General features: G+C 39.5%; 1 protein-coding gene across 1 annotated transcript; it reads right to left on the reverse strand.

Moving 5' to 3' along the window:
- Window positions 1-10,871: 10,871 nt before the first annotated feature.
- Window positions 10,872-13,099, reverse strand: LOC118580494 (immunoglobulin-binding protein 1b-like). The gene has a single exon (XM_036182253.1). The coding sequence runs from the start codon at window positions 12,963-12,965 to the stop codon at window positions 11,928-11,930; it is 1,038 nt and encodes a 345-aa protein (XP_036038146.1). The 5' UTR covers window positions 12,966-13,099; the 3' UTR covers window positions 10,872-11,927.
- Window positions 13,100-13,404: the final 305 nt, after the last annotated feature.

Genomic DNA, 13,404 nt, shown 5'->3' on the forward strand with positions numbered 1-13,404 from the left:
AAAAAGATGCTGGTGCTAAAATGAAACATCTGGAAAAGCAGGGAATTTGGGGTCTTCTTTAAATTTTGTGGAATGCAGTGAAGACTGTAAGGAAGTATGGAGCAGTTTGAGTGTGTAGAAAGAAGAGAATGGGGATAGTCATTTGGATTATGACCAAGAAGTCATAAGTGAGCCTTGGGAAAGGATGACCTTCACTGAGAAAAAAACATAGAGAAACAGGGTCAGAAATTGTAGCTTGAGCCTCGAGAAGCATTTTGTGAGAAACCAAGAGCAGGAAGGGGAGTTTGCTAAGAGGCAAAGACAAGGTTGGAGGACACGGGGTGAACGGAGAGATCCATGTGTTCTGAAGCAAGAGTGGATTCTTTAGTGAACAGTGGATTTAATTGTCATCAAGGTTATGCATAAGGAGCTTTTTATAAAATCCCAATGAGTTTGACCAAAATATCTTTAATGTGAAACCTCTAGATTCACTTTTGAGAAGTCATATGCATGGAACAGAACAAAGACACCAGGTAAATATATCCTTGGCTACTTCTGAAGGAGAGTATGTCAGAATTCCTAACAGACTGCAAGAAGGAAGTGCTTCAGCAGATACTGCTGACATTAAAGGTGTCTTACTCAGCCTTGGTGGACAACTCTAGGAAATTCATTTCATATCCTGTGGTGTGTGTGTGTGTGTGTGTGTGTGTGTGTGTGTGTGTGTGTGTGTGTGTGTACATGAGTATGTGGGCACACTCACTGCTGTGGATATCGCTCTGTGTAAATAAAGTTCTGATTGGCCAGTGGCCAGGCAGGAAGTATAGGTGGGACAAGAAAGAAGAGCATTCTGGGAAGCAGAAGGCTGGAGAGAGACACCGCCAGCCACTGCCATGAAAAGCAACATGTAAAGACACTGGTAAGCCACAAGCCGTGTGGCAAAGTATAGACTAACAGAAATGGGTTAATTTAAGATAGAAAAAGCAGATAACAAGAAGCCTGCCATAGGCATACAGTTTGTAAACAATGTAAGTTTCTGTGTGCTTTCTTGGTTGGGTCTGAGCGACTATGGGACTGGCGGGTAAGAGAGATTTGTCCTGACTGGACCAGGCAGGAAAATCTAACTACAACTCACCTTTGCCTATGTGCATCTCTGTGTTCATACACAAATAGATTTCAGTGTCCCATGTAATATTTTGAGATATTTAATGATAAAGTAAGAAGTTTAATAGTCTATTCTTGAAGTTCTGCAATTAAAAATACAAAAATATGCCATATCTGCTCTGAAGTAAACTAGGGTAATTTAAAGCAGGGTATTAATAACTCCAATATGTTAAGAGAACTGCCTATGGATTCATGTGCCTCTCAAAATTTGGATCTGTTTGCTAGCTAAGTGTGAGTTATTCAGCCTCTCTTAACACTATTTAGCTCCTGTCAAAAAATTCTGTGAATTTTGCTAGGGTGAGCCAAGAGCAAGAATGGCACTAGCTAGTTCTTCAATTCCTATCTCAATGAGTCATTAAAAAAGTTCATGCCCCTAGTTACACAAAAATTTAATTTCGTGTTGCATTACCAACCAACCATCCAAACAAACAAAAAACAAATCTTATTGTGAGCCCTGATTCTTACTGGGGGTAGAATACTTTTCCTTGTGAACCCAAAAACTTTGTTTTATATGAAATTTTAGTATTAAGCCTATGTCAACTCATGATTCCTCTCACCTCACATTTTCTATAATGTAGAACTGAAGAACTCAGTAATGCTCCTTAGCTTCTGGTACAATGAGATGGCTCAGCAGATGGTTCAGCCTTTGGTCGGCTGTTCGTCTCTGGCATCTTTTGAGATCCTGGACAACTTGGTACTGCCTACAGCATACACATGTTCATTTGGGAGACACATTATACTTGGAAGCCCATGCTTCATCATCTTCTTTGTGGCAAGTTCCTTCCCAATCACGAATCTTCTCTCATTTCTCAAAGTGCTTTTCCCAGCAAACATGCATTTGCTTCTCAGGGATATGTAGCTTTTTTGGCAACACTGAGATTTACAGATATTTGAGGTGTGGCCAGCAGCTCCTTAGGACTTGACAGTTCAAACACAATCATTACTATTCTATTCAGGTTTCCAAGTAGACACTTCTCTTCCAAGACATGTTGTCCTTCCAGAGAATGCTTTCAAAATGTGAGCTCTGCATCTGAGTTTATGAACTTATTCTGAGTCTGTCTCCTTTGTGGATCAATAAGATAAAAGTTCAGCTTGCAGACAGTTACAGGTTTTCCTAGAAACCTATGGGGATGCTCAGGTACACAGACATTGACACCACTGTTCTTTCCTCCTCTTCCTGAACTTGTTCTTTCCAGTCTCCAGCAGATCTATCCAGCTTGGAAGGAAACACAGGGTATACATGAACATGCATATTTACAAAGCTACCTTTTGCCTGGGTCTACTGTGAGTGGAATGTGTGGATGGTTTGATAACTTAGCATTCATTTGTAACCTTCTCTTTAGTAATGCCAGATAGCTTGTCAGGAGGCTCCAGGAAGGCTTAGACTAAGGGACTTCGTTTGTTTCTTTTGTGTGGGCATGCTTGTGTGTGTGTGTGTGTCTGTGTGTGTGTGTGTGTGTGTGTGTGTGTGTGTGTGTTTGGTGAGAGTATGAGAAGCTTAGATAGGATATCTAGGTATAGTCCACGCTGGCCTCAAACTGTAATCCTCCTGCCTCTTACTCCTGAGTGTTGGGGTTGTCAATTCACCATGTAAGAATCATGTAATGATGATGAGGTATTTTAAGGCCAGATTGATGCCAGGGGATGACATTTGTGTCTTCTTCCCTGAATCCTATGATTTGTTTTCTTTACATTAAGCCACTCACAAGTATGGCTGATAAGGGAAGTGAATTAAGTCAGATCTTAGAGAATGTAAGGTATTAAATACAGTAAATGGGAAGGCTATTATAGCAGTCTACACCGCATTGCTCCTATGATCGTTCCTTACTATTTGGTTCCTCTCTGACCTTTTTAAGTGCAGATATGGTAAAGTTGATGGCTAATAACAGAGCGTACCAATACGTCTGCATGAAAACTGTCATAGATTCTTGGTCATCCCTTGACCCCAAACTAATAAAGAAGACAGCTTGCTGCTCTTTCCCTAAAAGCAGCACACAGAACTGGAGTTGTTTTATAGCTTTCTTGCCTACTGCAATAAATAGGTGAGAAAAAAATAATATGATATCCAATATGCAAATTTTCCAGGAGAAATTTCACTGGGGTTCAACCTTAATTCTAGTTATCTAAAAAGTCCATCTTGGAAGATTTCTGCCACATGGCCACACTTCTTATCTGTTTTATTTCTCTGTCTGCATCTCTATTACTCTTCTGTCTTTTTGAGGATTTATTTTGAGAGTTGTGAACATATTTTCTCATAAATAAGTTGTGTAGGTTACATGCCAGCTATCCAGCCATTTTCTCTTCCTATTATAGAATACCTGAAATTGGAAATTTTATTTTTAAAAAAGCCAAGGTTGGTAAGTCCACATACATGGCACTGTTGTCTGCTAAACTTTAGTGAAGTATTTACACAGAAGGGAAAATAAAGAGGTAATTCCAGGAAGAGAGTTCACATGGTAAGAGATGATGTGCAGACAGAAAGACAGACCTGCTCTTGTGGTAACTAATCTCTTCTGAGGAAGATAACAAACCTTTATTAAGACCATCCACATCCTAACACACTTTCATTGCAGGCTCAGACTCTGTATGAGTTTCAAGTATCACACAAGCTAATATTAATAAAATTGAGAACTCCTTTTCCTTAGAAGTCTCTTTACATCAAGTCTTTTGCCATTCAGACCTGTAACTTTTTTGTTATTTTTGCTTAATTGGCAAGAAACATTGATCTGTTAAGAGACATAAAGAACACAAGGTTAGGTGGTGTTGTAATTTAAATATGATTGGCCCCATAATCTCAGAGGGAGTGGCACTATTAGGAGGTGTGGTTTTGTTGGAGTGGGTATGGCCTTGTTGAGAAGTGTGTCACTGTGGGGGCAGGCTTTGTGACTTCAGATGCTCAGGATACCACTCAGTGTCTCAGTCTGCTTCCTGTTGCCTGCAAGATGTAGGACTTCTGGCTAGTTAGCCAGCACTATGTCTGCCTGCATGCTGCCACAGTCCCTGACATGATAATAGACTGAAACTCTGCAACTGTAAGTGAGCCATCCCAATTAAATGTTTTCTTTATAAGAGTTGTTGTGGTCATGGTGTCTCTTCACAGTAATAGAAACTCAAACTAAGATAGGTAAGTAGGGAGGCTGAGAGGCTCTTGGAGGAGCAAAAGGAGGGGAAAACATGAACAAAAACATATTATATTAAAAATATTTTAAGTGAAAACTTTTCAGAAGTCACTTCCTTCACTAGTTCACCCTTTAGGAATGTATATGGTTGTATTTTTATGAACTACATAGAATTACCTTTTATTTTCCTACTGGAGAACCAGCCCTTTTAAACTAATATTTTGACATCTTTGTGAATGTAAGGGTTATTTGTTAAGACTTTATTAAAAGGACCAGTGGAGGAGGAGCAATGGAAGGCACAGAGTGAGTAGCAAATCTTATACTGGAGAACTGATGAAGGCTCACTCTGGAGCATGCTGGAGTCCTCAGTAGTGGGACTCATTTTCACTTCTCTCCTATCAATGTAAGGATCAGTTAGATCTCAGGAAAACTGGTAACCAAGGCTAATATGAAGCCAGAGTGTGGAGGGCTTGATGAATAATTTTGTTTATGACATGAATCAAAGAGCACATGAACACAGGCTTGACAGCAAACTGGAGCATGCTATATATTTCATTATACACATGCAAATGGAAACAAACATGGATGTAGTATCACATGCCTGTAACCACAACACTCAGAAGGCTCAGGTAGGATGATAACCATGAATTTGAGGTCAACCTGAGCTACCTAATAAGTTCCAGGTAGTCTGGGCTGCAGAGTTTATTTCTGAAAAGACCAAAACAAATAATTCTAAGGCATCATAGTTTCTGCCTTAGTGTTAAAGAACTCTTCAGAAGAACAATGGACTCAGTTATTATCCCATTCTATTCACAGGAGAAAGTACTCTTTACTTATCAAATGGACAATTTGTTGGTCTAGATTTGATTGACTAGCCTCTCTTTGCTTTGTTCACACATTCAAATCCATCATGTCAGAAGCCCACCCAACCACAGGGAGTCACCCTCCTTTCCAGACTTTGACTTATAAGGACCCTATCTAGACTCTTCATATTCCAACTCCCCAGTTGAAGATGCAACTGAGATTCTGTCCAAGTGGCAGCAAAAAGATATGTTAGTTTTTAATCTACCAGCAGTTTATCTCTGGGCTTTCATACAGTTGGTTTTTAATTTAAATTGGATTATAATTGCTTCTTTAGATATGCAGGTATCCTCATTAGTTAATTTCTATAGAAAAATGTTGATAGACCTAAGGTTTTCCTAAATCATATGCCCATATATGAATTTCACAGTAACAAGAATAGAATTCACACAAATGAAGCAGCATTGCAGTTATGGGTCATATTCAAACATTTTGAATCTCTTTGTAAGTTTTCAAAAGAATTTATTATGGCCCTTGTGTAAACTTACAAAGGGCTACAAGTGTGCCTAGGCTTACTTAATATTGGTATTCTCTTGTTTATGCATATGTCCTCTAGAAAATTGAATAATTTTTTACCTTAATAGAAATTCAACTTCCTCAGTAGTAATTACATCACAAAATTATTGGGAGGATCAAAGAAGCTCATATGAGTAGAAACTCTAATATAATCTTTAATATAACATATAGATAATTGGTAGTTGACTGTTTCTTTTGGCATGTTTCCTTTGTAAAATTGGAAGTACAATTCCAGCTATGAGGTAAGCTAAGGCATGATGGTCACTTGGGTCTATTAGGATTATGGGATCAGCTTTGGTAACACAGTGACACCTTGTGACTTTAAAAATAAAGCAGTAGGAGGTAAACATATTAAGAATGCACAGGAGTCCCATTTTTCCATATGTCTGGGTAGAGAATCTCTGGAACTATGGAAATACTCCTGCCTAGCAAGAACACACTGTCCTGAGTTAGTTCTCAGTATGAGAGAGAAAGGAAGAATTTCAGAAAAGACTGAAGAAAAAGCAAAAACTATTTTAGGTGTCCTTAATCACCTAGAAATAACACCTATGTTATTTAGTTAGGAGCCACATAATGGCATTTTTATTTTTTGTAGTTGACATTTCTGTCTATAATAGTATTATCCAAAAGCATTCAAAAATTGAACTATAAGTGACTTTTAAATATCTTCAAAAATTCAAAATAATAATATAAACTATTGGCTTGGAAAGTGACTCAGATGGCACCATCCTGAGATCAATACCCAGAATCCACACAAAGAAGCCAAGCAGGATAGCGCACACCTGTACTCCCAGTGATGGGTGGCAGAGACCAGTGGAACTCAGCAGCAGTCTAGCCACTCAGAATATTCTGCAATATTCTGGACAGTGACAGACCCTGTTGTAGAATGTTAAGATGTGTTATATTTGTTTGTGCTATGAAACATTTGTTTAATTAATCAAAGATCTGTTGCATTATTTTATGTTGCATTTGTTTAATTCAGTGAAGCTGTGTTACGGACACTGTCTAAAACACCTGCTGGTCTAATAAAGAGCTAATGGCCAATAATGAGGCCAGAGAAAGAATAGGTGGGGCTGGCAGGCAGAGAGAATAAATAGGAGAAGTCTGGGAGGAGCAAGAAGAAAGAAGCCAGAGAACAAGGATAGGAGGACACCAGCAGAAAGCCACCCAGCCAGCCACGGAGTAAGAGTGAAAGTAAGATATACAGAAGCAAAAAAAGGAAAAAGCCCAGAGGCAAAAGGTGGATGGGATAATTAAAGTTAAGAAAAGCTGTCAAGAAACAAGCAAAGCTAAGTCCTGGCATTTATAATTAAGAACAAGCCTCCACGTGTGATTTATTTGGGAGCTGGGTGGCAGGTCTCCCCAAAGAGCAAAACAACCAACAAGAAGACCTAATTTTAAAAAAGGTAGTGAGGATAAGGAACAGCACCTAAGGTTGTCCTTTGGCCTTTCCACACACATGTGCATAATTGGGTATAATAATTTAATCCATTGCTGAGTATAAACATTAATGTCTATTGTATTTGTCTTAATATGAATGAATAGCCATTGGGGGAAAAGAGATGTTTCTATATTTTTGTATGGAAGTTTTAGAATCATTTAAAATACATATACTTACTGTATCTTTCCTAGTGTTACCCATTTATCTTTTATCCCAAGATGCATGAGTGCCTGTGTGCACATGCACACACACACACACACACACACACACACACACACACACCTACACACACCTGTATGTCTTCCTTTTCATTCTTTAGTGCCATGAGTTTTACAGAACCCATGCTTAGGTAGTCTGGACAGCGGCAATCTAAAGACAGATTCAATCAAGCTCCTATCTGTTAGAATTGCAGTGCTTGCATTTGGATTCGATATCTAACAATAATGTGGTATTTTATAAACATTAGTGAGAGTGATTTTGCACTGGTCAGCAAACGTAAAAAAATGGGTGCTTTGGGAAAACAAATAAAAAAGGAATTGGATCTGTCTCAATAAATTGCACAAATTGTAAATATCCCAAAGATGCAGCCACTTTCTCTGGCATCCAGACACAAAACTGACAATTACACTTTAGAATGAACAGGTGAACAACGCAATGGCTAAAATTTTTCATATGGTCATTCTTAGATTAAGTGTGACACTGCATTTATTAGACAAGTTTCTGCTTTATCTGCCTCCTCGAGTCTTTGGATATTATTTTAATCATGGTAATTAATATGTATACTCTAGTCATGATTCTTTTCCATTTTGGTTGGAGTCTGCAGATATACATGTTCCATCAATTTAAACATAATTATAGAATAATCTTTCCCAAATATTATAGTTAATAACATCATGATGTGTGGTGGTATTGTGTTCCCCAAAATATTGTGCACCCTAATAAACTTATCTGGGGTCAGTGAACAGGACAGCCACTAGATACAGAGGCTAGAAAATGGTGGCACTCACACCTTTAATTCTAGCATTCAGAGGCAGAAATCTGTCTGGATCTCTGTGAGTTCAAGGCCACACTGCAAACAGCCAGGCATGGTGACACTCTCCTTTAATCCCAAGAAGTGAGCCGTTAATCCTAGGGAGTGATGACAGAAATTAGAAAGATATATAAGGTGTGAAGACCAGAAAGTAGAGGCATTTGTCTGGTTAAGCTTCAGGCTTTCGAGCAGCAGTTCAGCTGAGAGCCATTGGGATGAGGACCCAGAAGCTTCTAGTCTGAGGAAACAGGATCAGCTGAGGAACTGTCGAGGTGAGGAAGCTATGGCTTGTTCTGCTTCTCTGATCTTCCAGCATTCACCCCAATAACTGGTCTCAGGTTTGATTTTATTAATAAGACCATTTAAGATTCATGCTACAATGATGTCTATAAATTCCTTATAATTTATACACATTAAAATTTCATTGAGATTAAAGAACTTTGACTATTTGAGCACATGTATGAGGCATCTTATGGTGTTTCCAGTACAGTTCACACAGAAGCCTCAGATGAGCTGTTATGTGGTTGGGATTATATTGCCTGGGGAGAGTCAGAAGCAAGTTGAGTATTTCTGACTATGGCAAGGCAAAACTTAGTTTGATTGTGCAACACACACTCTTCTTTGGTTTTTGAGATCAAACCTGACATTTCACTCAGGCTTGGCTCTGAACAGCTTTGTATAAATGGAAAACTGACAGTGCTTTTAAGTTTTAAAAGGACATGTTGTTCAGGTGTCTATGTACAGAAACTTGCTATTACACAGTTGATAATTCAGGGCATTGTTGTGACATGAGTTACAGGGTTATCACACCAGAGAATGTTGGCCCTCTTCAGTGATGAGAAGGACCTAAAGCATGTTGCTTATATCCTTACACAGGGCAGATGTAATATCTTACAACTTTATTTCACTTGTGTTTCAACTGAAATGTGCAGAGAAAACTTATTGTTCTACTTTTAAGGGGCTGTCTCTAATTTTTGAATATTTTCCAACAAATATTTTACATTGACCTTTTATGTTTCTGTGTCAGTGTTTTTCACAAAGTATACAGTGTCTCATAACAAAAAAAAGAAGACAAAGGATTCTTCAGTTCCTCTGATATTCGATAGGGAATTAATACTTATTGGCATTGTATAGAATATAGAAATTGGCAAACATACAGAAATTATGATGGTTAATGTTAACTATATTAAAATTTCATCTGATATGTTAATTTTAAAAATTGGTATTGTAGATATACTTCATTAAATGTGTAGGGGAAAAGATTCTCAAGATTCACATATCTGGTTTCATGATTAAAATATGAAAACCTATATTTAAAAATTTACCAGTGTCTTTTAGAAATGCAGTAAATGTTTCAATGTTGCCCTCCAACATGGTAATTATGTCCTAAGTTCATATGCTATACTTTTGCTTATATTTATAATTATTTTCTCCTCCAATCTTATTTTATTTTTTTTTGAGTTGGGGATAGAACCCAGGGCCTTGTGCTTGCTAGGCGAGCACTCTACCACTGAGCTAAATCTCCAACCCCTCCAATCTTATTTTGATGACGTATTTTCTAGGACACATTAATTTCATGAAAAAATTCTAGTTTCAAAAAGTTCACTTGTTTTGGCCTTTTCTTAGACTCATCAAGATGGATAAGATTTATGTCCTGTTAACTGAAATTCCTACTCATCTTCCTTTTGTTTTTTTTTTTTTTTCCCTGAATTCTCTTTTTTCCCCATTACAACTACACCTTCGGGTTACTTCCAGCTGTGAATAAACATAGACATAGATAAACACCACTCTGCATGACCTTTGCCCAGATGTGATGGTAGGCAGATGACACCACATTGAGTAAATGAAGAAACTGCTGCTTGGATCAGCAATCACTTAGGGGGAAAGATCATTTCTCCTCCCTTGTTATTTAGCCAGGCATTTACTGTGGGGATTTTCAAAGTCCTAGTATTAGAGCTGCTGTCGGGAAGTGGATGGTCACACACACATATCTAGAAAGCAAATAGTTCGAAGTCAAAGGGCACAACTCATTGCATTTATCCCATGCATATTGTTAATTTAAGATGTGTTTTCCATTTCAAAAGGTCAGGAAATATCAGTTTGATAGCTTATTCTTGTTATACCTAATATTTTTTTTTTATTCTACATGCAAACACATCTAAGAGCCCAACAGGGGCAAAGGAAAATCATGTAAATTGCCTGATCTTTGTTTAGTTTGAAAGCTAAACTTAGCAGCTCTGCTCACCAAACTTCATAGGGAAATTAAACTGCACAGGAGTTCTACATTGCTCAGCGGCTCCTGCATTCTTAATATTAGAGACTCGAAGTGATGTAGAAGAGGTTTGAGAGCAAAGGTTCACACACCTCAGTAACACAAGCCCCAGAGATTTCCTTAGCCCCAGGAATATGCTGCCACTGGCTTATCCTGTCTTGAAAAACTGAATTATGAATATGTTTTTCTGTTTCTTAGTTCAGTGACCATTTGTTAAGATGATATCAACATGCTGGGAATCTTTACACCAGAAACATTGGCAGACATTTCAAATCATGTTTTCATGTTTGTTGTTTTGTTTTGTTGTTGCTTTCTCAAGGACCCAGTAGCTAATCATTTTTCAGAAGTGATTAGTAATCATAATCAATAAACTTAATGACTATTTTAACATGTGTATGATTGATAATTCAGAGTGAAGAGTAACAGAAGATGTCTATATAGTAGACCATATTGCTCATGGTTATCTTCCTTTGCACAATTAAGATGATTCTATTCTTACGTAGTTTCTCATCTCATTTTTCTTATGTGCTAATATATATTGGTAAATATTTCTAAGTTACCTTGCACAAAATCCAAATCATTTTATTCTCACAGTTTACTGACAATCTATTGCATGACTACAAAAAATGATTTTTCACCCAGGTCTCTTTAAGTGAAAACATAGTTTCTAGCTTTGAGATTTTACAAGGAACTCATCACCACTTTGCTATGTTCTACCTTTGTGCAAATCAGCTTTCTACATATATGAATGTGAAAATGCTGAGTCAAATATCCACATTTTTATATTTGATAAATGTTAAGTTTCCACTCTTCTTTAAGGAAGCTATTTCTAATGTAAGATTAAGAAATAAAACCCATATTCAAATCTCAGCAAATAATGAAGCACACATCTTCATATAAACTTTTTGTTGAAAAGATTCTAGATAGTACATAACTATTGAAGGTGGCTGTTCTGTAAGTTCATACAACTTACATCCGTTTAGAACCAAAACAAACTCAGTCAAGTGTTTGGAGACTCCCCATATTCATCAGGCCATTCATAATACCCTCCTGTGGGTTTCTCAGTTTGTTGTTCTAAAACAGCTATACGAAGGTATGATCCAATCTTATATATACTACATATCTCCCCAAATACATGTATCTATAGTGGTTTAAGTCAGACCCAAATATTAACAATAATTAAAAAACACTGCAATGAAACTTACGTGAATGTTCTTTCTGGATATATATTTTTCCCCCCCAAAAAAAAGGAATTTTATTTTTTAAAGATAAATCATACAGTCGGTAATTGCACAGCCATTTCTCAGCACTCTTCCTATTCACTTAAGAAACTGCAATACACCATGGTGAGAATAACGCTCAAAGGAGAGCACCGGACATTAACTAGGGTGCAAATAAAACTTGATAGTAGTACTTTATTGAATGCGAAGCAAGATCAGTATCTTTGCCTTTGTTGCACAAGTCTGGAGCAGGGGCCTCAGGAAGGGAACAGGGTTATCCTGGTGTGGGAAGATGAGGGATCCATTGTCCTTTCACACGGAGGGGAGGTTAGCCCATGTTCTGTCGGTTGCCATAGCCCCTAGGATGGGTGTCCTTCCATTCATCCCACTGCTGCATCCTGTGAAGGGCATCCTCATCTTCCTCTTCTTGCTTTTGCTCCAGCTCCAGCTCTTCTTCCTGCTGAGACGCTCCGTGGGACTCAGGTGGTGGTGCTTGCTTTTCGACTTCCTGACCTGATGGTAAACCCTCACATTTCTGGTGCTGTTCGTACCAGTCGTTCACCGTCATAGTCGCCAGACTTGGGTACCCAGCTCCAAAGACTTGTGCTTGGGCAACGCTCCGGGTGAGGACGAAGGGCTTCATTGGAGGCCTCTCCTGAGGAGGCAAGGGAGAAGCTGATGGCTCGCCCGAAAAGTCTCTTTCCCTCAGGATCTCTATCTCCTGGTCGATACTCTCGATCTCATCCAAGCTGATGTTAATCCACCTGCGAAGCTGAAGGAGGTAATACTCCCGCACACACTCGTCATCAGCCTGACCGCTCTCCACCGCTGATTTCAGAGCGGACACTCTCTGCTCCACCGCCTTATTTTGCTTGTACCTCTGGATTTTAGCCTGCCTCTGGGATGCCATGGCAACGAGGTTAGGCTCCAGGATGGCTGAAGTGGCGGGGCTGCCTTCCGGTGGTGAGCTGCTCCGGGCCCAGGGCAGCTGAAAATCGGCCACATGGTAGCTGTGGCTCTGGGTTAGGAAGTTCATGAAGTGGTCTCGAGCCTCCCGCAGGCGGCTGAGGCGATGGCTGGTGCCCACCAGCTTCAGCGTGAGCGCGCCCTTCAGGGCCGGGAGCATGAGGTACTTGAGATCAGCGGAAGCAATCTCCTCCCAATCTTCGTTCCGGCTGAACAGATCGAGCTGTAACAACATGTCTGAGGCCGTCTCCAGGAGTTTCAAGGCCCTAGTCACCTTATCCTGGATTAGCTTGGAGCCCGTGGGTTGGGTTGAGGCTTCCACCTCCTCCAGAAGTTGTCTGCTGGTTTCCAGCAGGTCCGGGAGCCTCTGCTGCTGCAGCTCCTCCTCAGACGTCGCCATCTTGCCAGAGGGAGGAAGCCGGAAGTCTCTGGCTTATTGAGACAAAGCCTTTCTGCAGCTCAGGCTGGCCTGGAACTTTCTGTGCAGCCAGCACTGGCCTGGAACTGACAATCCCCCTGTATTAGCCTCCGGAGGGTTCGGATTACTGGAGGTGCCACCACATCCGGCTTCTTCTCAGTGCCTTATTGTAGTGTTTCCCCCTTGTGATGGTGTGGTGTGACACAACTGCGTAAGCGATAAAATGAAATGAGATGAATGATGTAGGCATGGCAACCATTGCTAGGCTACCAGAGAAGTGTCACTTGAACACAAGCACTATTATAGTGCCCTCCGTTCATCTAATAACTGAAATGGCTACTGAGAAACCGGTGCACAGGGAGCCGATACAGCATGAATGCATTTAGTTAATGAGTGATTAATGTCTCAGGTACGACGGAGC

Source organism: Onychomys torridus, chromosome 3, assembly GCF_903995425.1.
Source record: "Onychomys torridus chromosome 3, mOncTor1.1, whole genome shotgun sequence".
Lineage (NCBI taxonomy): Eukaryota > Metazoa > Chordata > Mammalia > Rodentia > Cricetidae > Onychomys > Onychomys torridus.